Source organism: Protopterus annectens, chromosome 1.part0, assembly GCF_019279795.1.
Source record: "Protopterus annectens isolate FY-2018-M chromosome 1.part0, PAN1.0, whole genome shotgun sequence".
Classification (NCBI taxonomy): Eukaryota; Metazoa; Chordata; order Ceratodontiformes; family Protopteridae; genus Protopterus; species Protopterus annectens.
In genome coordinates this window covers 239370667-239397777 of record NC_056725.1, presented here as the reverse complement: position 1 = coordinate 239397777, position 27111 = coordinate 239370667, and the positions used below count along the sequence as shown (strand labels likewise).

The 27111-nt window shown below is 43.2% G+C and overlaps 1 protein-coding gene across 2 annotated transcripts in view; it reads left to right on the top strand.

Annotated features, from left to right (window-relative positions):
- Positions 1 to 26754, top strand: part of VTA1 (vesicle trafficking 1) — a 1322571-nt gene extending 1295817 nt beyond the window's left edge. For both annotated transcript variants that reach the window (XM_044058895.1, XM_044058858.1), the window contains exon 8: positions 25861 to 26754. In XM_044058895.1, coding sequence (XP_043914830.1) covers positions 25861 to 26006 — 146 coding nt within the window. In that variant the 3' untranslated portion in view covers positions 26007 to 26754. The remainder of the gene's footprint in view (positions 1 to 25860) is intronic.
- The last annotated feature ends 357 nt before the right edge of the window (positions 26755 to 27111 follow it).

Genomic DNA, 27111 nt, shown 5'->3' with positions numbered 1-27111 from the left:
TGAGCAGCATGCTACCTTTCACCCAAGATGATACTACAATATAAACAAAAAGTGATTGACTTCAACAATTGGCTTAATTTCTGGAGTCATTCTAAGGGGATCCAATATCTGTCAACCTGTGTTGACATGGTAGATAGACCACACTGCTTTTGCCAAAGATTTTATTTTTATTTTATTTATTTATTTTATTTTACATTTGTTGACTGGGATAGTCCGACTGGATGCATGTCCATTTTCAGCGGAGGCCCGGGGAGAAAAGCTGCAAGGGTAAGCAGACACAGCATTACATATTACAAACAGATTATTTACAGATATTACATAAGTAAGCAAGATAAACAAGTTCCACAGGTTACAGTTAATCCTGAGCGCAAGTCAGGATTAAATTAAATTACACAGTAAACTGGTTAACAGATTTTTACACATTCTAGAGAGAGTTAGCCAGGCTTGATGCATTGACATAGCCAGTCATCTGTCACTGCTGTGAGTTTGATTACTGGCTAAGGCTCTTGCCTCCCCCATAGTGCATTTTATAGGCAATGTCACAACAACAAAATTCCTGACGTAAAAATATCTTCAAAAAGCAACCTAAAGGTTATGCTGCCAAACCCTAGGAGTCTAAACGTAAATCTGGACTCCCTAGAAGCAGCCCTTACCTTAGAAGATGCTGACATCTGTGCTGTCACAGAGACTTGGTTTAAGGCCACGGAAAGCACCCCAGCAATACCGGGTTATAATGCCTTCCACACATTCAGACCACAAACTGAAAGTGCGAGAACTAAAGGAGGTGGAGTATCAGTATTCACCAAAGACAAATACACAAATCCCTTGAACTAATCCAGGTCTAATTGACTGTAGGTAAGACACTCCCTTTCCACGCTATTGGCAGTTATAGGACGCCCCTCCATGAGCCAGGATACCCACACTGCATTCTTGAATCTACTTGAATTGCTGAAGATACAACCAAACACCCTGGTTTTAGGTGACTTTAAATACCCATTCATAGATTGGTTAAATTATATATGTATTAACACACTTGCCCAAAGGTTCTTGGACTTCAGCTCCAATGCCCTGGACCAGTTGGTTGGCAACCCACAAGGGGTCCAGATATTCTGGATCTGGTACTCGCTAACATGGGTGATCATATGTGCATCCCTCCCTAGTGAGGTCTGATCATAACTCATTCTCATTAGAAGTAACAAGAACATTTGACCCCCCCCCCCCATTAGCAGTAACTAGACTAAAAAACTTCTCCAAAGCCAATTATAACCCAATACGTGATGGCATTAATAGCTTCATAGCCCTTGTCCTCATTAATGGCATGGACACCTATACTGGGATTTACACCAATGCCTTGTATAAGCATCTAAACAAATGCATTGACTCTGCCATACCTGATAGAATCAAAACCAGATCCTCAAGGAAGAACAAGCCTGCCTGGTGGACATCCACCATTAACAGGTTACACAGTAAGAGAAAGAAATTGCTGTCCAAGAGCATGAAGGAACGGTCTCTGCATTGAAAGTATTCCCTCCTCGGCTTAAACAAGCAAATAAGACACCTCGTAAGGCATTCTAAAGCTAACTATGAATCCAAATTAGCCTCCTTCACTGAGGACAACCGTAAGGTCTTCTTTAGCTACATTAGAAACCTTAAAGGAAAAACCCAGATCTGCACAGAACTGGTTGTTAATGGCACCACATATACTGAAACCACAGAAATAGCCAACCTGCTAGCTGACAGGTTCAGTGAAAACTTCTCTCCCCTGTTCCCACCACATGTCCCCCAAAACACCCCTACCACCTGCCCTCTGCCTAGCTTCTCCAAGGAACAGGTCCTAAACACTCTCTCCTAAATACTCTCTCCAAAGCTCAAAACACCGCCTGTATGGGAACTGATAATATTCCAGGCTGCATTCTAAATGGATTAAAACAAGTGCTAGCTGCACTGCTGGGTACTCTTTTTAAACACAGTCTGAGCACTGGTTTTGTACCTGCTGAATGGAAAACAGCAGCCATCATCCCTTTACATAAAGGAGGTGCCTCCACAGACCTTGGGAACTACAGACCCATAAGCCTGACCAGTCTAATCGGCAAGGCTATGGAAAGAATAATCATGCACCTTATCAGCAAAGACATAGGAGACATTATAATGCTTGATACAACCTAGTTTGGCTTCATTAAAGGGAGATCCTGCCTCTTGAATTGGTGGACTTCTTTCAGACAGTCACCAAAGTTCTGGATGAAGGCAAATTAATACATACGACCTACCTGGACCAGGCCAGTGCCCTTGACACTGTTCCCCACTCAGGTATCATTGATAAACTCACCCAGCTGGAGATCAACCCATATATTTTCAGGTGCATTGCAAGCAGTAAAATTCGCACAGTCAAGATAGGTGACTCTACCTCCACCAGCAGACCTGTAACCAGTGATGTTCCACAGGGATCGGTGCTGGGGCCCCTATTGTTTGGAATCTACTTCTCAGATGTACAGGCTAAAACAAAAGGCCTGTGGCTGACAGTTTTCTGATGATTACAGACTGGGTGCAGTCATTGAGTCTCCAAATGATATTAACTGCTTACAAGAGAGACTTACATAGACAAACAACTGGTGCCAAAGTCGTGGGCTAAAACTCAATGCAAAAAAATTCATCATAATCCCCTTCAGCAAGGGCAACATCCCTGCAGATTACCACATTAGTAACACCCTAAGCATCCAATTAATAACAACACCCTAAGCATGCAATCAGTGGTGAGAAATTTGGGCACACAGATTGACAGCAACCTTTCCTTTGACTACCACATCTCCACAGTGGTAAGAAATTCTTTCTATGTCACTCACGTCATAAGTAAGGGCATTGCATCTGGAACAAAAGAGGTTATAACCCCAGCGTACTCATCACTCATCAGGCCGATAATAGTGTGCAGCTCTACCTTTGGTATGTACCTTACCAGGCATCTGCAGCTACTGGAAAGACCTCAAAGGTTTCTTACAAAGAAAATTTAGGGTTTTCAGCATATGTCATACGTTGACAGACTGGAATCACTGTCACTATCCTCTGTGTCTTACAAAGTACTCAGAGGTGACCACTGCCTTGCATATAAAGCAATCTCATTCTGCTGTAATGGAAATGCTGCACATTCGTAAATCAAATGGTATAAGATGCACTGGCTCTAAGGAACTCAACCTAGTATGTGAAAAAAACAGGAATTACTGGAGAGACAGATATGTCCCACAGAAGTTACTCTCCTCTGGAGCAAACTTCCAGTTCAGGTGAAGCAGAGCCCTCTCTGACCCCATTTAAGCGTAATTTGGATGATTGGATGGGAAACCGCATATTCACCCTGGGAATTTCACCTGTGTCCCTCTTAGACAGGGGCAGTAGTTGTTGACTTAGTTCTGCTTAATACCATGATATTTTGAGAACAGGGGTTGTATTTGGCTAGTCTTGTAAGGGCCCTAGGGCCATTGGCCTAGTAACCTGCTATGATTCTAAAAGAATACAGGGCTGAAGAATAGAGGGGAATGCACAACGATGCAGATTATACATCTCGAATCTCGTGCCACCTATATCTGTATCTGTGCAGACGCAAGGCTCGCATTGGTTCTTTATGGAAGGGGCACTACTTTTGAAAATTCATCCCAAGAAATAGAGCACAGAAGGTGAGCAAGGACAGGTATTATGATTTACTCTTAAGATGTACTAGCCGGCTTACATACAAATGTAGCTTCTTGATTCCACCCTCATGTTATGGCTGAACAGTGTCTTTCATGGATCAATTGAGTTACCTGGGCATGACCTTGAAATAAAAGATTTTAGCACAGCTGTTTACCTTACTTGTACCTGTGGGAGCAAATGGAGATGCAAGTTCAGGGTAAGATTTTGTTGTAGTGGATGCTCGGTGCATGTGTGGTTTTGAACAAATGCTGCTATGTTGCATATGTGATGCGGTGTGTTCATTGAATTTAAAAGGCAGTTGGTTGACCGTTATCAAGCTGTAGTTCAGGTAAGACAGGAGAATGCATGTTCCCCAGTTAGTTAGTTAATCCCTTTCCATGTCTGAGTATTGTTGATGTTTGGTCTATACATGATTTGGAGGAATAAGCCTTATTTATTTATTTCTTTTAATCATTTCCAAGGGTTCTTTATCTTAGGTTTTTAGCTAGTACTGTTCTGGAGCCTACTATCTTATACATAGTTGCTTAGTTAATTTGTAAAATATTTGTAATGGATACCTTTGAATAAGAACGTCTTTGGTGAGACAGAATTGTTTTTGGCACCGTTAAAATGATGGCTTAAAAATCAGTGGCTTCAGCACTGTGCCAAAAAAAAAAAAATAAAAGATTATTTTGTCAAACACATGCTGGTTACTAAATTTCTGGTAGCCTCATTCAGTCACTAGCTTGTCATGAACTTATTCAGTGGTTGCTGAAAAAAGAGGCTTTACTCCATTATGCATCAAGAGTGGATAATTCATTGAAGAGGACACTACCTCATGCATACAAGGTGTGTAATGGGGAGGGGCTTTGTCCCCAAAGAAAGACATTTCGTTTTAAAATTTCACTTTAATACACTTTTAGTGTTTTGGTCAAAAATGCATTCTGTAAAAATTGCCTTTGATCAGTTATCAAAAATCCAGTTGCTATTACAGAGTTTTTTCACCTGACTCTGCCATCACTAGCTGATTTCAACAAGATCACCTTTTTATGTCACTCTGTGGCAGACATAATGCTGGTGTACTTGTGTAAGAAAGCGTGTATCATTTGAATCACCATCGTTGGGCAAGGTAAGTAAAACCACACACTTGCTCCATGGCTGCAGGTGGTGGTATCTCATCTCTAGTGACATTAATTATAGGATTTAGGAACATGAGCTCATCCGTGCAAACAGCATGGTAGAAGACAAGGTGCGGTATTTGGTATCAAACCAGAGTTTATTCCACACAGTACAGTAGCCAATGGGTAGAAACCTTGGAAATGAAGGTGAAATTGTTTTTTTAAAAAAAAACACATTTATTAAATTATCACTTAAGCTGAAGGCAAACAAAATAGAAAATAAAGCAACTCCTGGTAACATTTTTCCATTTCCATACATTACATATCACGTATGTGTTTTTTTATAAGCATCCTCAGTTCAACATTACATAAACTGTTCAGTTCCTGCCTTCCCTTAAACCTCACTCCTCCTTTGAACATTATTCTGCATGCATTGTTCTCACAGTTTTCATTTACTTCAATGTAATTTGCTCCTTCCCTTTTCTGACGATCTGTCTTCCAGTTCTTTTATTTCTTTTACAGTAGTCAGTACTCCAAATACAGTTAGTTTAGACTTTGAGTTTCATTTCCTAGTAATTGCTTTTTTGCCACAAAAGAATTAAATTTAACAAGGCCTTACTGTATCTAGGCAATTCATATCCTATGTCCCAGCTCAAAAGAATAATTTCCTCAGTAACAGCAATTTGTTCACCCAGTATTTCCGACAGAGACATTTGTAAAATCTGCCAATTCATTACACTCCAAAAACATAATTCCCAGTTACCACTTTCTTACCCATCACACCTCTAACATTTGCTGTCTACTTGGGGAAATATTCCTTGAAATCTGCTTGAGGGTATGTCAATACCTATGCAAGCACTTCCAAGCAAAGATCATAAACCTTTGTTGCATACTTGGCAGCCATACATGTCCTCCTGTTGTTCCCGTATAAACTGCTTCTCCAGTCTCTCTTCCCAATCTTTACTGGCCCCTTCTGATTGTTTCTTATAGTTATCATGCAGTATTTTATATGCCCTACTAATTATCATTTTTTAACAGCAGCTTCTGTTCTTGATTCAACTAAAAATTCTACCAGAGCAGGTCTTTCACTTAAGATTCCCCTATCTCTTTCTCTTTGCATATACACTATCAGTCCCTGGCAGGAAAGCCAGTCTCTGGCCTGCAGTCCAAACATTTTTTGGCCTCATCCCACTCTATTACCTTTCCCTCTCTAGTTATTTGCTACCAGTACCTTGGTTCCTTTAAGGTGAAATAAAGTTATGAGTGTAAAAACAAATGTTTAATAAATAAGAATGTCCTGAGGCAACATTATCTCAGTGTACAGGTGTTTATCCAGGATAGATGATACTGCATCATTGTGTTTAACTGCTAGTTGTAGGCAGCTGATGTTAAAGTCCCCCACTGGAGGACTGCAAATAATAAACTGATCATTTAAGCTTTTCATCATGCGTGGAAAAGAAGTCAGGCCTACCTATGGTACTGGATAGATGCACCAACGTAAGATTATTTTGCTGGTTCCATTGATCACATTAAGTACTGCTGATGTCTCTGCACTGGGCACTATCGCATCCCTTGAAGGCTGAAGCTGAAATGATAATCACTTATCCATAAATCATCACCATTTCCACATGTAGTGAGCCTTTCTGGTTTGAACGGATAATGGTCTTTATCTCTAGAGGACGACGAGACAGCTAGCCACTGGAACGATATGCAAGTCTGCTGCATTGCAAGTCTGATGCTTTCTGTAATTTGTGTGCTTATTGACATCTGGGCTACATGCAGTTGAAAATAGTATTTTCCTTATGAGACTCATGTAGCAGTAAAAATTATCTCATGCCTCGCAGGTCTTCTGATAATGACATTACCATCCTGACACTTTTCTAGGTTGGTTAATGTACCTAATGACTTTCCAACAATAAATGGAAGTGGAGTTTTCTGTGGAGGAGGTTGAAAAGAGAGAGAAAGTTTAGGTCTAGGTAGTTAAACTGCTGTATTAGAACAAGATGTGGCTATCATTTTGCTTTAGTGCATTTAGTTCATTGCATTGTGTAAATTATTAATTTTGTAATACATATTTCAGGAAATAACCACAGTAGTTATTTTAAGGAAGTTTCTTAACTGGTACAGATTTGGTGTGTCACAGGTCATATGCACTGAAAAAAGTCATCATTATTAAGATTGTATTACATGTTTTAATGGTTGCTAACACCTATGTGAAAGACTATCATTTTATTGTATGACTCTGTGTGTTTAAGACACTCATTTGTTAGCACTAATCACATTAACAACTAAACCAGCTGGTAAAAATGAATTGAATGGACTATGCAAAACTTACTGTCTTACTTCATTGTAAAAGGAGTTACCAAGTTCTGATCTGCTCTCCACAGGTGATGGTAAAAAAAAAATATAATTTTTTTTTCAATTTGTAACTTATACACCTGTGTATGCACAATGATACATGATATAACCAGTATTAAAGCATATGATAGGGGACATCTTACAGTATTCTGATTACCTTTTTATGACGTGTTGTGTCTGCTGACACATTAATAATAATACAATTGTATAAAGATCTGTTTAGACAGTGGTCTGTATTAAAAGTGATATTAAATCTGAACCTAAGTAATACTGATGAAAGTTGTGAAGAGCACTTTCCTTGAGTGTAGAATACCGTTGTATGCAGAGGTGCTGGGCATTTAGTTGAGTATTGAATGCTACTTTTTACATTTACAAAAATATTTTTCCACTTGAAACATCTTTAGAAATATGTTTGTTTTAGCACTTGCTTTAATTACACATGACAGAGCTAATGATTAGTGATGCTAAGTTTGACATATTTTAGCAGAGTAGGTTATTTTAACGTCTGGCCTTTGCAGGTTTCCTCTACAAAGTTTTTTTTTTTATGTTATTGTGAAGGCTGTCAATAACTTTAAATCAGGTGCCATTTCCAAGATGTTGTATGCCAGCTTCCAGAGTACAAAATTATTTTTTTCTGTAACTGATGAAATTCTTGCTTAATTTTGTGTTGGCTTCTCACTTGTTGCTATCTCTGACAGGGATTAATGCTAGAGTCACTGACTTAATATGTCATATGGTCATAACTACTTATTAGGCATGTAGTCCAGCAGACCATTGAGAAGCCTAGATCAAATCAAATTTCCCCAAAGCCCTAACTGATTAAGTGACTTGCTCATGGCGATACAGTAAGTAAATGAAGGCTCAGGAATTCAAACCCTGTACCACATAGGAAGTTGCTTGTTAACAGCTCATAGCCTTAATCCCCGTTGTTAACTGCCAGACTTCATTCTAAATGACAGCATTTTCAGATTTTTTTGTTTTTAATACGTGTCTACCTAATTATAACAGGTCACACTACAGCAGGATTTGTGTGTGTGTGTGTGTGTCTGTGTGTATTCACTTAACTCATTGGAAGTGAGTGTAAAGTACATCTTATACCACCTTCATATGCAGATCTGTGATCTCACCTTATTTCTAGCTTAACATGTACATATAAGCCATTACATTGATTCCCCTGGGAGCTTAATAATGCTCTCCACAAAACTGTACTTATAAAAAACAAATTTTATCCATTGCTGAGTTATGCTAACCGATGTACAGCATGTCCTAACCTTAGTACAGAGCTAATGGTTAGGGATGATGCAGATTTGTAAAGTATAACTTTAATGGTTTTCTCAACAGATAACAGAAGATCACTTTGAAGTCCTGTCTAAAACCTTAAATAAATCTTTGCTGACATCAGTCAGTGAGGCAGGTTTGCTGCTGGCATTAACGTTTAATCTGATGTTGTTAATCTTCGTTCATTCATTACTGATGGGTTATCATTTCAGTCCTCGGAACCGAGCTGGCCTTACATCAAGCTCGTGTCAGTCAAAAACTCTTGAGCCATGGACCTACCCAGAATGCTCTGCTCCCTGTTACCTCAGATCTCGTTTGCCGCATTGCTGTACAGCCATGCCAAGCCACTCTCTTTCAGCTAAGTGAATCATTTTTTTTGAAAGTTTGTGTATTGTTGGTACTTTAAAAGTTTTCAGTCAGTTACTTTTGTTGTTATCATACCCTGTCGTATCTTTAAGACTCTCTCCTTTTAGTCTCTTTCCCCTTATTCCCCTTTTTCTTACCTTTGAGGTAATTCTTCATCACCATTGTTGGTAATACTTCCTTCTTTTTCTCTTCTTACCCTTCTGGATACCCTTTCTTTACACTTGGTGCTGTCATTCTTCTCCACATTATTATGTCAGACAAGAAAAGTAGTGTTGGTTTCAAACAGTGTAAGGATTGTGGCCATAAGTTACTGATTTATGATGGCCATGACTTATGTGTCTATTGTTTGAATGTCTCCCACCTTACTGTGGATCCCCCGTGTGGGATTTTTACAAATTTTTCAGCCAGGACTATTAATGAAAGAAAGAATAAGTTAATCCTGAAAGGTCTCCTCAAATCTCCTTTCTGTGAGGCTGTCTCTGGGTCGGATGGCTCACCCCCTCCTGCTAAACCCCGTAAGAGGCATTTTTCCTCTTCCTCATTGAGGTCGCTCAATTCATCTCCCTCTGCAGATCGCAGGGAGTCGACTCATAAAAAAGTGAAAATTACTACTCTGGCGATGCCACCTGTTACCCTTTCGGCTCCAGGCACATCACCGCCCCAGCTGATTCTTGCTCCAGCCATGTCCTCCTTTTCGCCACTGGCACCCGGAGTTCCCTGTGCAGACACTTACGGCTCTGACAGTTTCATCACAACCTTTACCGGCACCGTCCTTGCAGGTACAATCTCCTTGGCACCATTGGTGCAATCCCCTTTGGCCCCGAGTCTGACGATACTGTCCTCCATGGTGCAGACACTTTTGGCACCAACATGCTTTTCGGTGCAGTCCTTTTCAGCACCGTCATTGTTACTGGTGCAGACACCTTCCTCACTGGCACCATACCTATCGATTCAGACACTTGCCTTTACGGTGCAGACAACTTTGACTTCTGTGGTGCTGCCTTGTCGGCACAGACTACTTACTTTCCTCTGTTTAAACATCCTCGGTTCTGGGCTCTGCACCACTCGAATTAGCAAGGACCAAGTACTCTCCTCCTTTGGATCTGTTCATTGTTGGCCAATATAGCCCTTTTCTAGAAAGGCCAGAATCACCTTCAGGTTTGTCTATAAAGTCGACCAGGAGCCTCTCTGAACAAGATGTGTTGCGGGTTGTTGACCAGTTGCTTGTGACCAGGCATCTCTCTCAACCATCTAAACCTATGTTCCCTCCTTCAGGTGAATGTATTTCTCCTCAAACTCCAATGTACACTCCTCCTTTGACTTCCACCCAAGTATCGAAGCCGCTTCCTCCGACAGCAGCTTCCCTCCCTCAGACCCCAATAGTGGATCTCACTTTAGAGCTGGAATCGTCCTTGTGGCCCTCTGTGCACTGAACATCGGGCTCTTCTCAGGCTATTGGCTGTGCCATGGGGGAGGGCATTCTTGGTTCCACACCAATTTTTTTCTGTGGCACCCTCCAGGAATCCTCCCTCTCACATGCTTCACAGTCCTCGGGAGACTCCTGGTCTGGGGGTCAGATCGTCGGAGCAGGATGTGTGACCCCTGTTCCAAGGTTGTTGTGCTCTGTTCCAGGCTCCCATCCCTCTTTGGGTAGGCCAGCCTTCCAGGCTGCCAAACCCCCCATGTCGGAGTCCTCTCCCCCCTCTGTGCTGCAAGTCTCACAAGCCACAACCACTGGACACCAGGCACAAGGACCTCCAGTTTCTCCCCCTCAGGAGACCCTCTCTTTGCAGTCTTCCCCAGAACCTCCCACTGAGAAAGTAACTCACAAGGCTTCGTGCAAGAGGAAGCACATGGACTCCACTGAGAAGTCTTTGACCGAAGATACGGACTTTGATGACTGGCAAGGGTCCCCACGGTCACCCTCTGATGAGGTGTCCTTTGGTGACATCCTCGAGATCCTTAGACAGAGGGCTGACTGGAAGTCCTCTAATCCTTCGTCGGAGGAATCAATATTCTGCAGGCGTTTCTTGCCTGGCCCCCTACCCTCCTGGGTTACCCCGCTGGCCGATGAGCTTGTCCAACTCATCATCCCGCGTGCATGGAAGGCTCCTGGCACCCTGGAAGCTGTACCACGGAGGCCTGACAAGATCTTATCTCCCCCAGCTGAGCATCCCCATTGGTCAAGAGGTCTTCCAGCAGATGCCATGGTGGTGGCGGCTGCAACCAAGAAAGACTTGGCAGAAGAGAACCAAACTGTCCATCTGCCCAACAAGCAGTACCGGCCGATAGACAGACTCAGGAAGTGTGTGTTTGCTTCATCGACCTTCGCCGTAAGGTCTTTGAACTATTTGGCACACATTATGAGGCTCCAGAGGGGTCTTATCAACCAACTCTCTGAAACTTTGGCAGGAGCTTTTTCTGTCTGATTAAGTCCGTGACAACGTAGCTTCACAGATAATGACCCTAGAATCCATATCCAATTTTTCCATGCTTCTAATTTCACACGCAACGGAAGGAGTGGCTAGAGCGGCAGGCGCAGGTATAGTCATGAGACGACATGCCTGGCTACGACTTTGTGGACTCCTTTAAGGCTTCTTTATGAACGCCCCCTTCGAGGCCACTTCTTTGTTTGGCCCTAAAGTTAAAGATACGCTGGCAAGGTGCGAACAAGATGGCAAGACCCTATCTACCATTCGTGTCAGACACTCCACTCCTCAACGATTCTACTCCAGAAATCAGAGGAGCGGGAAGATATGGCACAGGAAATCACAGGGCTCTTTCTGTGAGCCGAGTTCTCCCCTAGAGGCAGAGAGGGAAACTCCAATGGAAGATGCCCCTTTTGGGGGCAGAGGAGGTCCGGGAAACCGGTGTTCCAGAGATTCTTTCTCTGGCCAACCCTGTCAGTGCTCCTGAAGCGTTGCCTGACTGCTCACCTCTGGAAGCGGTCGGGGGTCATTTTTCCTTGTAGCCCACTGCCTGGTGAAACATAACCACTGACTCTTGGGTATGACAGATCATATCCAGAGGCTATCACATCCCCTTTCATCTCTGTCCAACTTCATCCAGAGAATTACCCGACGTTCCACCCAGTCAAAGGGAAAGCAACAGCACATGAAATTCAAAAGCTGCTACAAAAAAAGAGTCATCCAAATGGTTTCCCCAGACCAGATGGGATCCGTTTTTTACTCAAGGTTCTTTTTGGTGCCAGAAAAGACAGGGGGACTGGAGACCAATTCTGGATCTCAGCACACTGAACAAATTTGTAAAAACAGAAATTCCGGATGGTCACAGTTCAGTCTATCCTTCCTCTTCTGGAAGAAGATGATTGGATGTGCTCTGTAGATCTTCAAGATGTGTACTACCATATAAAAATGGGCAATTGCTCAAGAAAATACCTCCGCTTCCGCATAGGAGCCAGTCACTACCAATTTCGAGCACTGCCCTTTGGTCTCCCTACAGCCCCCAGAGTGTTCACCAAATGCATAGCAGTGGTTATTGCTCACCTGCTGCGACTTCAAGGATTCCAGGCGTTTCCATATCTAGATGACCGGCTCCTCACAGCCCCCACCAAGCGCCTACTGTAAGAATTTTTACACTACACTCTCCTCACAGCACAATGCCTGGGAATCACTGTAAACTGGGAGAAGTCCAGTACGACCCCAGCACAATCTTTAGAATTTATCGGGGTACTGTTGGTCATGAGAAATTGCACAGCATCTCTTCGGTAAAACAGACTTCAAAAGAATAAGACAACAAGTTCAGCCGCTGCTCTGTCACCACCAATATTCCACTTGGTCCATACTCCAACTCTTGGGTCAATGGCAGCCTCGATCACCATTGTTCCTCTGGCCAGATTCCACATGAGACTCCTCCAGTGGTTACTTCTCACTCAGTGGTACCCTCTGCAACATCCTTTGCCCTTTCAGATAAGTAACTCAGAGATGCAAGCAAGATTTCCTCTGGTGGACGTCTCAAAATCCCCAACAATGGTTTCGCCCCTTCAGCCCCAATCAGCCAAAAGCCACGGTGACCACGGATGCCTCCCTGATGGGGTGGGGGGGGGGCTCTGTCAGGGAAACTTGGTCCAAGGCACCTGGTCAGAGACAGAGAGGCCCTTTTGTGTATCAGTGTCCTGGAGCTGAGGGTGGTGCTGCTAGCATTGCAAGCATTCCATTCTACCCTTCTGTCAGGGACTATTGCGATCCAATCAGTCAGCATGTCATTGGTCTGGTACATCAACAAGCAAGGGGGCACCAGATCCTATCTGTTATGCCGAGAGGCCTGAAGAATATAGCAATGGGCGCTAGCTTCCATCCGCTTTCTAGTTGCAATGAACATTCCTGGGAGCTTCAACATGATAGCGGACAAGTTGAGCAGGGGCATCCTACAACCTCACAAGTGGTCCCTCAACCCTGTGATAGTGGCAAAAATCTTCAACCGCTGGGGCCAGCCTTGCTGTGACCTATTCACCTCCCCAGCCAACTGCAAGTGCAGCAACTATTTTACTCTGATCCTCCCTCAGGGACAGTCACCAAGATACGCTCTAGTCCACGCTTGGCAGTCGGGTCTACTTTATGCTTATCCTCCTCTCCCCCCATCTCCCAATTTCTGAAGAAAGCATGGCAGTTGAAAATCAAAGTGATCCTCATTGCTCCATATTGGCCTTGACAAGTCTGGTTCCCCTTCCTCTGGCCTCACCTACTAGATCGACCAGGGATCCTCAATCCATCCCCGACACTGATCTCCCATCCACAGGGTCTGACTCGCCCCAACCTAACAACCCTGAAGCTGACAGCTTGGTTTCTCCACTTCCAATGATTGCCAGGCAAGATAACCTCTCGTCCCTAGTGCGCAGTATTCTTATTGCAGCTCACAAATCATCCACCAGACTAATCTATCTCAGTAAATGTAAAAGTCTTTCTCTTTTGGTAGCAAATAAACAATTAGACCCCTTGTCAGCCCTGGTTTCGATGGTTTTGGATTACTTATCACATGTTTTCCACTCTGGGGTGTCTGCCTCTGCTATTAGTGTGCATTTACATGTTTTCCACTCTGGGGTGTCTGCCTCTGCTATTAGTGTGCATTTAGCTGCCATTTCAAATTTCCACATTGGTTTTCAGGATTCTTCGCTCATGTCACATAGACTCTGTAAAACTTTCTTGAAGGGGGGTTATTCACCTAAAACCTCCCCTTAGAGAACCAGTGCAACCCTGGGATTTGGCCTTGGTCCTGCAAGCCCTAACAGCTCCCCCCTTTGAACCTGAGTCTTCATGTGATTTAAAGTATCTCTCTTGGAAAACTTTGTTTCCGATTGCAATCACATCGGCCAGATGATTGTCAGAACTTCAAGCCTTTTGCATGAAATATCCCTACCTTATATTCCATAAGGATAGAGTATCACTGAGAACTAATTCTTCTTTTTTACCAAAAGTGGTGTCAGAGCGGTCTATCAACCAGTCTGTTGACATTCCAGTATTTTTTTCCTAATCATTCTAACAAGGGAGAGTATTGCCTGCACTCCCTGGATGTTCATAGGCAAATGTGATTCTACCTGGACAGAACAAAATCTACCCGTAAATCAGATCAACTATTTCTGGCCTTTTCTGGACCAAGACTAGGTCATCCTGTTTCAAAAGTTACATTGGCATCATGGTTGAGAAACTGCATTACCTTTATCTACAGCAAGAACAACATCACCTTGCCTCACAGAGTGAAAACGCATTCTACAAGGTCTATGGCAACTTCAGCAGTTTTCCATGCTAGGCTTCCCTCTATGATATTTGCTCAGCTGCGACTTGGGCCAAACCTCATACCTTTATCCTTCATTACAAATTGGATTTGGCCTCCGGAGGTAGAGCTTCTTTTTGCTCCATGGTGCTCAGGAATGTCCTTTCATGAGGGCCACCCAGGGATATAGGTAGCGGGGTGCTCTGTCCCATCAGTAAGGAATGAACGAAGATTAACAACATCAGATAAAGAAGTTTGTCTTACCATAATGTTCCATCTGTGTTGTTGATCTTAGTTCATTCATTACTCCCCACCCTCCTTCACCCTCCTGAGGTTCCTGGTTGATCTCATATACTCCTTTGTGATAGGTCTGTTATGTCCAGATGTAGCTTTGTCTATCAACTTGCAACCTCGATCTGAGGTAACAGGAAGCAGAGCATTCTGGGTAGGACCTTGGCTTGAGGGTTTTTGGCTGACGCGAGCTTGATATAAGGCCAGCTCGGTTCCAAGGACGGAACCGATAACCCATCAGTAATGAATGAATGAAGATCAACAACACAGATGGAATGTTATGGTAAGACATAACTTCTTTTTTATAGCTTGACTTCATTGCTGAAGTAAAAAAATGGATGCCTTGGAAATTCAGATTTCTAGGCCCTCTGATATTTTGCATGGCTATTATCACTTTGGCCAGTCTACATATGCATGTGCTGCAGTAGCTGGTCTGTTGTCAGTGACCAAATGTCACAATGACCCATTTAACACTCTTCTTTGTTTCATTTTAGAGATGTTTCTCCAGCTTGTCTCTCTGAGGTTTCCCTTTGTTCCTCAGAGTTCTTTCTGTGTGTTGACCTTGGATGATTCTCTCATCTGAGCATTCACATAAGAAAGCAAATGTTTAAGGTATACAGAGCACTAGAGAACAGTGTCGTTTTACCAACGTCATTGACTAGTGTTCTTTCTTTTTTTTATGCCTGAGATTGTCTGGGGCACAGCCCCCACTCCAAACTAAAAAAGCACAGATAAACAGTATGCTTTCACTATTCCAGTAAAATTGTCTGTGGGATAATAATCTGTGGAATGTTGCATATGCACAAAACTGTTCATTGTAACTTCAGACAGACCACCCAACAGATTTTATCCAGTTTCTTTGCGAGTCATTTTGGACAGCTGATGAGTACTATGGTATATGAATCAATGTGGCAGCACCCGGTCATACTCCGTGTACTCGGAAGCACTCTTAAGTTTGTAAGTAATCATTTGACAAGTGTGCATCTCCTGCAGCTATTTACATTAAAACATGTAAATGTCTTGCAGGCTTTCTGTACTGGTAATCTCTTCTGGATCTTGGGACTGGCCACCAAGATAATTAATGTGGGTTTCCTTTCCTTTATTAAGATATGTTTATCGTGCCAAACAGCCTTTATGACTTAGTTCTTTATCTTGATCAGAAAGTAGTAGAGGTGAATGTGTTCCCCTCATTTGGAAGAGTCTGTTTGTCATTGTAATTCTTCTGTTTTCTAGTCTTCTTGCCAGGTTACTCTTAGAATGTATTTGCTTCCTCTTTGCCCAGGAGACGTTGTTTTCTTGTAAACTTGGAAGTTTGCTATGTGAAGTTCTCCTTTGGGACTGGCCTGAGTTCCCCCTCTTCTGCAGTTCTTAAAAAACTTGACAGTTTCTCATATGGACTTTTCCTTCTTTGTGATTTATTAGAGAAAATCTGCATTTGGCCACCACAGAATTAAGTTATTTTCAACATTTTTTATGTATCCCTAACCCAATTCTTCTGGTTTTAACTTAAAGTGTGATACAATTTTACCTGTGTGCATTTTTTTCTTATATTTTGGAAGATGCTTTATTTATAAGATTTGATTGATGCTACTCAAAAGACTGAGTAAAAACACTCATTAGATTTCAAACTTAGATATGGCATCTGCTCTTCCCCTTTGAGTATTGTCTTTTTTTTTTACTTTCTAGTTCTTCTAGGATTAGACTGTATTGTTTGATGGATTAGCCTGAGGCTTATTGGGATAACCAGGCATTTAGGTTCATAGGTAGGTACTAGGCTATCGGCCCAAGGGCCTACTTAAGCCTAGCCAACAAGGTTCCCTGGCTTACACGACATCACAGTCTAGCTAGAGTAAAAAATACTGCTTCTCATTGACATTTCACATCACTTGTCAGTAGTAGTTTAGCTTAAAGACCATTTAAAGGTCCACTGCAGAGCAATATACACAAACAAGCCAACTACAGGTAAGTTGATCACTACATTTATCACAGGCTCAAAGCCCCTTTTCCTCTTGAGTTGAAAAAGTATGCAGAAAGCTGCTTTAAAGATTCAAGGCAAGTAACCTATTGAAATCGAAGTGTAAAATACATCCATATACACACACACTTGATAGCTGAGCACATACTCTGGTGCATATTAAGTGTGCATCACTCAAGAAGTAGGGAACAGACTCGCCCAAGAAATAATGTCCTTTCACTCAGAGATATTAAAAGAAGATGTTAAGTTGTCAATCTCGCCTTCATTCTTGCTGGATGGTTTCAGTGCCGAACCTCGGCTCCAACTCGGCCTATTACTAAAGCTTGAGAGCTATTTTTACCGGCTCGAGGCTATCCTGTGTCCCATAATGCTAGGCGTGATATACCCAGATCTCATTTGCCACTTCAGCTACGAGGTTGCGTCTTTTTGCCGGCTCAGGTGGTATTAATATTTTTCTTGTTTTTAGTCAGCTTTTTGGGTTAAAATATTAGCGATAGTGTTTGAGTTACTACCCTTTAGATCCCTGTTTAGGACTCTCTCTTAGGTAGTTTTGATACAGTTTTTTCTCTCACCTGATAGTTAGGCCCTTGGCCAAACCTCTTCCATACTTATTTGTCTGTAGTTGTATGTGTGTGCCTAGTTAGATTGTATTAATAAGTGTGTGTTTTTTTTTTTTATTTATTCTGGTCTGTTACAACCTTTTTTGTGTGTGTGTGTTTGGCTGATTGTGACTTAGACCTCCCTTAGTTGTCCTTGTTTGCCAGTCATCCTTGTTTCAGAATGTCTAAAGACACTAAGGTCTCGGGTTTCAAGAAGTGTGACTCGTGCTGTCAGAAGATGTCTCTGACAGACGGTCACACTTCTTGTGTATATTGCTTGGGCCCTCTGCACCTGCAGGACTCTTGTTCTGTCTGCCATGCGTTCAGTCCAAGAGTCCTGCAGGAACGCAGAAACAAACTTATTTTGAGAGGCTTGTTAAAGCCTGAAGGTTCCCCGACTAAGCCTTCGTCGGGTAAACCTAAGCCCGCCAAACCGTCGGCTCCATGTTCGGAGCCGTCGCCGAGTGGTGCTACTGCTACCACTGCATCGGTTCCAGCTGGAACCGATGATTCGAGGCCTCAGTCGGCTCCGACTCTGCTATCGAATCCGTCTTCGAGCAAGAAGCGTTCCAGGTCTCCTTCCCTGGAATCTGTCCATTCGACTCCGAAGTCTCCCTTGTTATCGGAGCGGAGTCACAGGTCCCATTCCTCTTGGTCTTCCAGGCTGTCGGACCATGACCTCGAGAGGGTGGTTAGCAGACTACTTAAGTCGCAGGCACTGGCACAAATGTTGCATAGCCCTCCTCATCAGGCAGTGGCTTTCACTACTCCCTCTTCGATTCCTCCTCCGACTCTTCCTGTGAGTTCGGAGCCGGAGATCGTAGGGGTCGGGACCGTCAGAACGTCGGAGCCGATACCACCCCTTTCGGCTCCTTCATCTGCTCCGATCTCTTCCTTGTTTCCATCCTTGGAGGGATCCGGGTGCCGGGACTCTCTCATCTGCTCCGAGGGGGCGAGTGGCATCAGACCCTTGTCCAGGGGGCGAGTGGCATCGGACCCTTGTCCGACCCCGTTCTCTCTCTCGGAGCTTCGGCGCAGGTGAGTTCGACCCCGACATTGACCTCGGAGCCATCCCTCTCGGTGCCGGGAGGAGTCCTTGTCTCTTCGGAACAGGGACCCCCCTTCCCTGCCTGATAGGGGCACCTTTGAGGTCATAAGGAGTGTGCTGGCCCCTGTGCCTGCTCCACGGTTGGCTCCTTCGGCTCCTCCCTCTATGGTGCCTGCTTCAGTCTCTACCCACTCTCCCGATCCCGAGCGTGGAGAACCGACGCTACAGGTAGCCCCATTGGGTGTATCCTCCTCTTCTGAGGCCTCCCCTGATCCTTCAGGGGAGCCCCCTTGAAAGAGAAAATGCAAGAGGAAGCATGTAGACTCCCCTGAGTCAGTCACATTGGACACTGACTGATGACTCAGAAGGGTCCCAAGGTCCCCCTCTGAGGATGTCTCTTTTTCTGACGTCCTGGAGATTCTTAAGCAGAGGGGAAACTGGTCTGCCCTTAACCCTTCTGAGGACGAGTCAGTGTACCTGGATGCGTTCGGTTCTCGCCCTTCCACCTCCTGGGTGTCTCCGCATTTCGACCTGCTCATGGATGTGGTGGCTCGAAAGGCGTGGATAGTTCCGGATACTATGGAACCAACTCCCCCGGAGGCCTACAAAATTTATTACAGCCCCTTCTGACAAGCAGTTTCTAACTAAGGGCGTCCCTGTTGATGCTATGGTGGTGGCGGCGGCCACTAAAAAGGAGTTGGCTGACCCTTCAGTACCTGTCCATCCTCCTAATAAGGAATCTAGGACCATGGACAGGTATGGCAAGCAGATGTTTTCCTCAGCGACCTTGGTTATGTGGTCGCTGAATTATTTGTGCCATTTCACCCATCTCCAGAGAGACCTTCTCAAGGAAATGGGTGATACCTTACAGGACCCATCAGCTGCGGGGTCTCAGGAAAAGATCAACTCCCAGCAGGGGATCCTAAACTCTATTGTCAACTCCTCCATGCGGCTCATTTCCTATGCAGCCGATGGAGCGAGTAGGGCTGCAGGCACAGGCGTCGCTCTAAGGAGACATGCCTGGATGCGGCTTTGCAATTTTGTTGACCCCTTCAAGGCGTCCTTCACTAACAACCCCTTTGATGGTTTGGCCTTGTTTGGACCTCAAGTGAAGGATACATTGACCAGGTGTGAGCAGGAAGGCAAGACTGTCTCTGCCGTAGGAGTCTGTTTTTCTACCCCTTCTAGACCATACCCTAAGAGTCAGAAAAGTGGGAAAATGTGGTTCTGCAAACCTCAGGGAGTACTGCCTGATGCACGTGGTGAGCTTCTCTCCGGAGACAGTGGAGGGAACAATAACAGACGCCGCCCGAGGGGCAGGGGGCGTCCGCAGAATCAGGGTAGCAGAGAATCCTTCTCTGACAAACCCTTCCAGCCCCCCTGAGGAGCTGCCCAACTGTCCACCTTCGGAGGCAGTCGGGGGAAGACTATCACTGTACCCAGAAGTCTGGCATTCCCTCACGCAAGACAATTGGGTACGGTCGATCATATCCTAGGGTTACAAAATTCTCCTTATTCATACCCCTCAACCGCCAAAAGGGCCCCTTCCAGACATTCCACCCGGTCTGAGGGATCAAGCAGCACTAGAAATTTCAAAGCTGCTAGAAAAAAGAGCCATCCAACCAGTCCCAGCAGACCAACAAGGATCCGGAGTCTACTCCAAGTTCTTTTTGGTACCAAAAAAGACAGGGGACTGGAGACCTGTTTTGGATCTCAGCAGGCTGAACAAGTCTGTTCAAAGGACAAAATTCCGGATGGTCACGCTTCAGTCCATTCTACCCTTCCTGGGTCAAGACAATTGGATGTGCTCTATAGACTTTCAGGATGCATACTATCATATCAAAATGAACAGGCGTGCTCCAGGAGGTTTCTCCGGTTCTGGCTGGGAGCCAGTCACTACCAATTCAGAGCCCTGCCCTTTGGCCTCACCACAGCCCCCAGGGTGTTTACCAAATGCATGGTAGTGGTTGCGGCTCACCTGAGACGAAAAGGATTCCAGGTGTTTAAATACTTAGATGACTGGCTCCTTACTGCCACCACCAAGCGTCAGCTACTCCATTCCAGAGATTATACCCTCCAAATTTGCAGCGAGCTAGGTATCTCTATAAACTCAGAAAAGTCTGCCTCGTTGCCTTGTCAGTCTGTTACCTACATAGTTGCTGTTTTAAACACTGTCGAACTGTCCGCAAAACTGCCTGTACAAAGGGTTTCAGACATTCGAGGTCATGTTCAAATCCTACTACAAAAGAGCAGAGTCCAGGCCAGATTCATACGAAAAACCCTAGGTCTCATGGCAGCAGCTATCACATTACTTCCCCTAGCTCGTTTTCACATGCGGATCCTGCAATGGATGCTGTTTTCCCAGTGGTCCTTTCAACAGCTTCCAATGTAACACAGCATTCTAATACTCAGTCATGCAAAAGACACCTTTCGTGGTGGATGGTCTCCCCTCAGGTTCTTCACGGCAGACCCTTTATTTTTCCTCCTCCTGTGGCTACTGTGACAACGGATGCCTCCCTGATCGGGTGGGGGGGGGGGGCTTTTTCAGGGTAGGACAGTCCAGGGCACATGGCAGCCTTTTGAAAGCCACCTGCACATAAATGTCTTGGAAATGAGAGTGGTACTTTTAGCGTTGCAGGCCCTTCAAGACTCTCTACCCACCGGGACTATTGCAATTCAGACAGACAATATGTCTGTAGTGTGGTACATTAACAAGCAGGGCGGAACCAGATCCTACCCCCTATGTCGAAAAGCACTCAGACTGTGGCAGTGGGTGATCTCTTCTCAACGGTTTCTAGTAGCAACGCATATCACCAGGAAGTCCAACGTCATAGCGGACAGGCTGAGCAGAGCCATTCTCATGCCCCACGAGTGGTCTCTCAACCAGCTAGTAGCGGAAAAAATCTTCAGGAGGTGGGGTTAGCCTTGCCGCGATCTTTCTGCAACCCCTCAAAACAGCAAGTGCCCAGACTTCTTCACCCTCTTCCCTCTCCCAGGTCTCCCCCCCCCCCCAGAGACGCTCTACTCCATGATTGGCCCCGGGGTCTTCTGTACGCTTTTCCTCCTTTTCCCTTAATTACTCAGATAATCCAGAAAGCAACTGTTTTGAGATCCAGAATGATCCTTGTTGCCCCTTACTGGCCTCAACAAATTTGGTTTCTGTTCCTGCAACGTCATCTACTAGATCAACGATGGCATCTGGACCCAGCGCCAGATCTTCTGACACATCAGTCGGGCAGGCTGCATCAATCTCTCCAATCTCTCAACCTCACAGCTTGGTTGCTCCACTTCCAACCCTAGCCAGGCTTCCGTCAATCTCTCATTCGTGACATCATCCTCGCTTCGCACAAGTCTACTACCAGAAAGACTTATGCTAGCAAATGGAAGCGTTTCTCTGTTTGGGCAAGGGAGAAACAAGTTGACCCTTTTACAGCCCCTGTCCATACAGTCTTAGACTTTTTGGCAGAACTTTTTCAAATGGGATCTTCTTCAGCCACCATCAGAGTTCAGTTGGCAGCCATTGCGAATTTTCACGTTGGCTTGTTAGAGACCAGCATTATGTCACACAAACTTTGTAAAGCCTTTCTAAAAGGAACCCTCTTACTTAGGCCCCTGGTAAAAGATCCTCCCCCACCATGGGACCTAAATTTGGTGCTGTCATCTTTAATTCTCCCTCCCTTTGAACCTGCGGCTTCCTGTTCATTAAAGTTGCTCTCTTGGAAAACTCTGTTTTTAGTAGCCATCACTTCAGCGAGGAGGGTATCGGAGCTTCAAGCCCTTTGTGTTCGCCCTCCTTACCTTGTTTTTCACAAAGATAGAGTGTCACTTAGGACTAATCCGTCCTTTTTACCCAAAGTACTCTCTGAAAAAAATCTGAATCAGACCATCGATCTTCCTCTTTTCTTCCCACTTTATACCAATAGGTCTGAACGGAAGTTACATTGTCTAAACGTTCACCGTCAATTACGCTTCTACCTGGATAGAACCAAGCAGACGAGGAAATCAGAACAGCTCTTCCTGTCTTGCGCGGAAGGGAAACAAGGTCTACCAGTTTCCAAAGTAACCTTGTCCAGGTGGTTGACCTCTGTTATCATGTTGATTTACCTGTTGAGGCATAAAGAGCTCCCTATTAAGCCCAGAGCTCATTCAACCAGAGCATTAGCTTCTTCAGTAGCCTTTCAGGCAAGATTGCCAATGGATTCCATTTGTGCAGCGGCCACATGGGCCTCTCCTCATACCTTCATTTCTCATTACAACCTGGACATGGCCTCTAGAAGTAGGGCTGATTTTGGTTCCACTGTACTTAAGAGTTTGTTCCACTGAGCCACCCAGGACTAAGGTGCTAGGGACGCTGTCCCATCCAGCAAGAATGAAGGCGAGATTGACAACTTAACATTGAGAAGTTATGTACTTACCATAACGTTCCATGTTAGTTGTCTTCTTCTCGCCTTCTTTCTTGCGTCCCACCCTCCATCCCCCTAGCCTGGCAAGACCGAGAGTATCTTCTGAGATATGTTATCACGAGTTTTTTTTTTTATACCTAGATGTATAGAGGTATATATATTTATATTTATATATATTCTCTGTCATGGTGGGGACATGTATGTCCATAGTGTTAGCTATCAAACGAGATCTGGGTATATCACGCCTAGCATTATGGGACATAGGATAGCCTCAAGCCAGTAAAAATAGCTCTCGAGCTTTAGTAATAGGCCGAGTCGGAGCCGAGGTTCAGGTCCGAACCCATCCAGAAAGAAAGAAGGCGAGAACATAACTTCTCATTCTTAATCACCTGAGGTGGGGTCCCATGGTACTGGAGGCTTTCAATGAAGAAATGAACACATCTGTGCAAATATCAATCCACATCACAATACAAATCCACAACACAGCCACATTTTGTTATCTATATCCTAACTGCTGTACAGTATCATAAATCAAAACATCCATAAATCAGTAACCTACCATATTCTGAAATTCTAGAAAGTGCATTCTAAGATTTGCCCTATACGTGCATCTGCAACTTCATATTAAATAACCAGCCTTTCCTTACCAACTGATTATTTAAACTGAAAGGCTGTCACTGCCTCTTTTCAGGCTGACTTCTGTGTGACAGTTTTGGGAATATTTTCATGGATGACTGCCTTCCTGATTGCCATTTCTTTGGTTGTAAGAATTGTTGACTTTTATGCCCTGACGCATAAAGAATGCAGGTTTGTTTTTTGTAAAGATTAGGCTTCACTTAGTGCCACTCCTCATTCGGTAGTGCCCAAGGTTTTCAAGAAAGAGTGCATTCACTTGGCCATTTTCTTTCTGGTACTGAAAGACTAGAGTGAACCTCATAATGTTTGTTTTTACTGGCAACCTAATCTTTTAGCTATGAAGGATGTTCACAAACCTAGTAACCAATTTGTGCTCTTAGCCCCTGTGAAAATGTGGAATCCATTCTCTAAATATACATTTTAAAGCAAGTGGCTGACTATGTTGTGTTTTGCCACAAGGATACTAAGTCTTTTGCATTAGACTGTCATTACACTGGGCTGGATGGAGAATCACCATGCTTGTTTTTATACATCCATAGTGCACATACCTAATAGTGATGCATGCCCCTCATTAGCATAACAGTTTAGCTGTACAGGGCAGTTAGTTGTATGAGGTGTGTTCTTGCCAAAGTACAGTCCTCCTTGCTAAATTTTAAGTATTTGCTTGCTATCATTTTCCCCCAAAATATTACACCCTTCAGTTGCACTGATGAACTAAGTAGAGATAATGTGAATATTCTGTGAATTAATTACGTTTTAATAAAGGATTCTTCAGCATACATCAGTTTCGATTCCTCAGGTCCCCATGTGTCAGTCAGTTGTAGACCTCATTTATCCTGTCCATGTGTTTAAATAATTGTGTTTGCTTTTCTTGCACAAAAGTCTGCTGGTCATCCTGGGAGAGGAAGAACTAGATAGACTGTGGTGAGTATACTCTCTCATAAAAGTGCCGGCTTGTGTCATAGGAGATAGAGTTCCCTGAACTCATAGGTGCTGAATAAAATATATTGCAGTTGCTTTTTGGAGAGTTCCATAGGAAGGCTACAAATACAGTAACTCCTCACATATCTTTATGTAATTGTACTGTGACACACCTTCTGAAGTGCATTTTTAGTGTCTACGTAAATAATTCATAAATAGATTTGGATTTTGTTTCTATGTTTTTTGTTTCATGAGAGGAATGGATTTGCAGTCTGTGGAGACGGTACATTTTGTTAGCATGGAGCAGTAAGCTTAATACTTATTCAGATTTGGCTTGATTTTTTTTTCATGCAAAATACTGTCATGGGTATATTAGAACATGGTCTCTGGTGCCATTTCAGGGTAACAACAGGGATCCATTGCTTATTTGAGCAGTATATGAGAAGGCAGAACTCTCTTTGGCAGTTGTGATTATGTATTTAGAATTATGTATTTTAGTCCTCAGGTTGGAATCACTTTCATAGGGAAAAATAATTAAATAAAACAGCTCTAGTCCAGGAGCATCATATTAGCATGAGCAATGTTTAATGTTTTTGTGCCTTAACTTAAACTTGGATACTCTGAGACATGTCAGAGGAAGAACTTAGCAAATTACTTTGCAGTATAAAATACTCCGGTAGTGAGGTTTTATAGAAGATTGCGAGAATGACCGATTCTGTTCAGAACGTGTTGAGCAATTTACATTAGTCATACTTTTAAGTAGTATGTGAGCTATAAAGTGAAATGTTACTCTGAAATGTTGTGATAACTTAATACCTGCATCTGACTTTCCCTTCAGTTATAGAAGAACAAACTAGTATAGTAAAAATCTATCACTTGCTGAGTATAATACTGAATGGAAATCTGTTAACTGCTAGGTAAGCAAACATGAGCGAATGAATAGCTCAGTATTTCCTTAAAAACTGCAGTGCAAGTCTGTCTTGATTTAACAAAGGAGACATTGTGTTCAAAGAATGCTGTTTTCTAATGCCACAAATACAAATGCACACGTTTTCTGAAAACAGTTATAAACAATGTAACATGAGTAAGCAGCAATTTATGTATTTTCTACTCTAGAACGTTTCCAAGCCACAAGGTAGGGTACCTTTTGTGCACAGGGAAGTCTGTGTGTCACAGGTTGATTGCTCAGTATTTGGAAAGTTAAAACACACATGTTGGATTCTGGTAGGTAAACTCAATAGTAATTAAATGGCTAACTTTCTGAAGAATATATACTTTGTTATAAAAGGTGTCCAATAATATATGCACATCTTTGAAAGTGCTTATTTAACAAGAAACATAGGTAGGCATAACTTTTCTGTACACTAAAGACAATACTGAACTAGCATGTTACTATCGTCTTCAGTGGTGGTATGATTGTTGTAAGCTAAATGTTTATTAATTTCTGCTTATTCTTTCTTTTTAATTCCTGTTTTTACAGGAGGAATCCATCTGACACCTCAGGACTTTGCTACAGCTCAGAAATACTGCAAGTATGCCGGGAGTGCCCTTCAATATGAAGACGTAGGCACTGCTGTTCAGAATCTTCAGAAGGCCCTCAAGTTGCTCACCACTGGCAAAGAATGAAGCCTTTGTGTTTGTTCACATACCCAATTCACTGGCCAAAATAGTTCACAGCCCATAGAACTCCACCCTCAACAGTAACCAGACAACACAGTTTTATAAAGGCCCCAGGCTGTGCTCTACGTAACAATGAGATCTGTGTTTCCATGTCAAATTCCTTCTCTTGGATTAGTCAGCTGCCTGGAGCCCTTTTTGTTTTGCTCAATGTCATGGAATAAGAACTAGCTAGGCATCATAATTTGGTGTTTATGAGGTACAACTAGATTACTGTTGCAAATACTTCTGCAAAGAGATAGTATTTGTTTCAGGTTTATATTGGGATGCAGTGAAGAAGTATGGTCCATGCTAGTAGTACTCTCAGAGACTTTATTTGTGATGGTGTGTGCTACCTTCCTGACTTTTTACTCATATTCATAGTAGGTACTTATGTTTACATGGTGGAGGGCAGTGACTGTTATTTTAGAAGACCCTAACATGTTTACATTTACTAATTGAATATTTAGAATTATAGCTCTATCCTTTAATTATTAAAGTTATGGACATCTGGTAGTAGGCCATTAATTAGATTTTTGCCTGATTGTACACTCTTCATTAGATTTCTCAAGTGACCTCATTAAATGCCTCTTTACACAGCAGCACAAGTTTTGTTCATGTCATTAACTAATCAGAGATGCTATGTTCGGTTTTAATTCTCATTATTCATTTTGGACTAAAGAAAATATACTGAACTATTACATAAATATGAATCAAACAAGTCTGTTGTTTTTCTTTTAAAATCATGTTTTCTTTTTCTTATTAATTTATGCTTAATCTCATGGACAAATAGAGAAAGCTGTGGTTCTTTGCTTCTTGGCTACCCAAAGTATGGTCAAGGACTAATTTTTAATAGTTTAAGAAGTACAGTAACATTGTTGGCAACTTAAGTTGGATTACGGTTCCAGTTACTAATATTCAGCGGAAACAAAATAAGAATTGATATAAAAATGTGATTTCCTTCATTTTATAGACAGCATTTTATTCAGTTACAATTCATGTTATAGAGTTGTTAAGATTATTCTGTAAAATGCACAGACAGTATGATTTGTTTTGACTATTCCATATCTTGAAT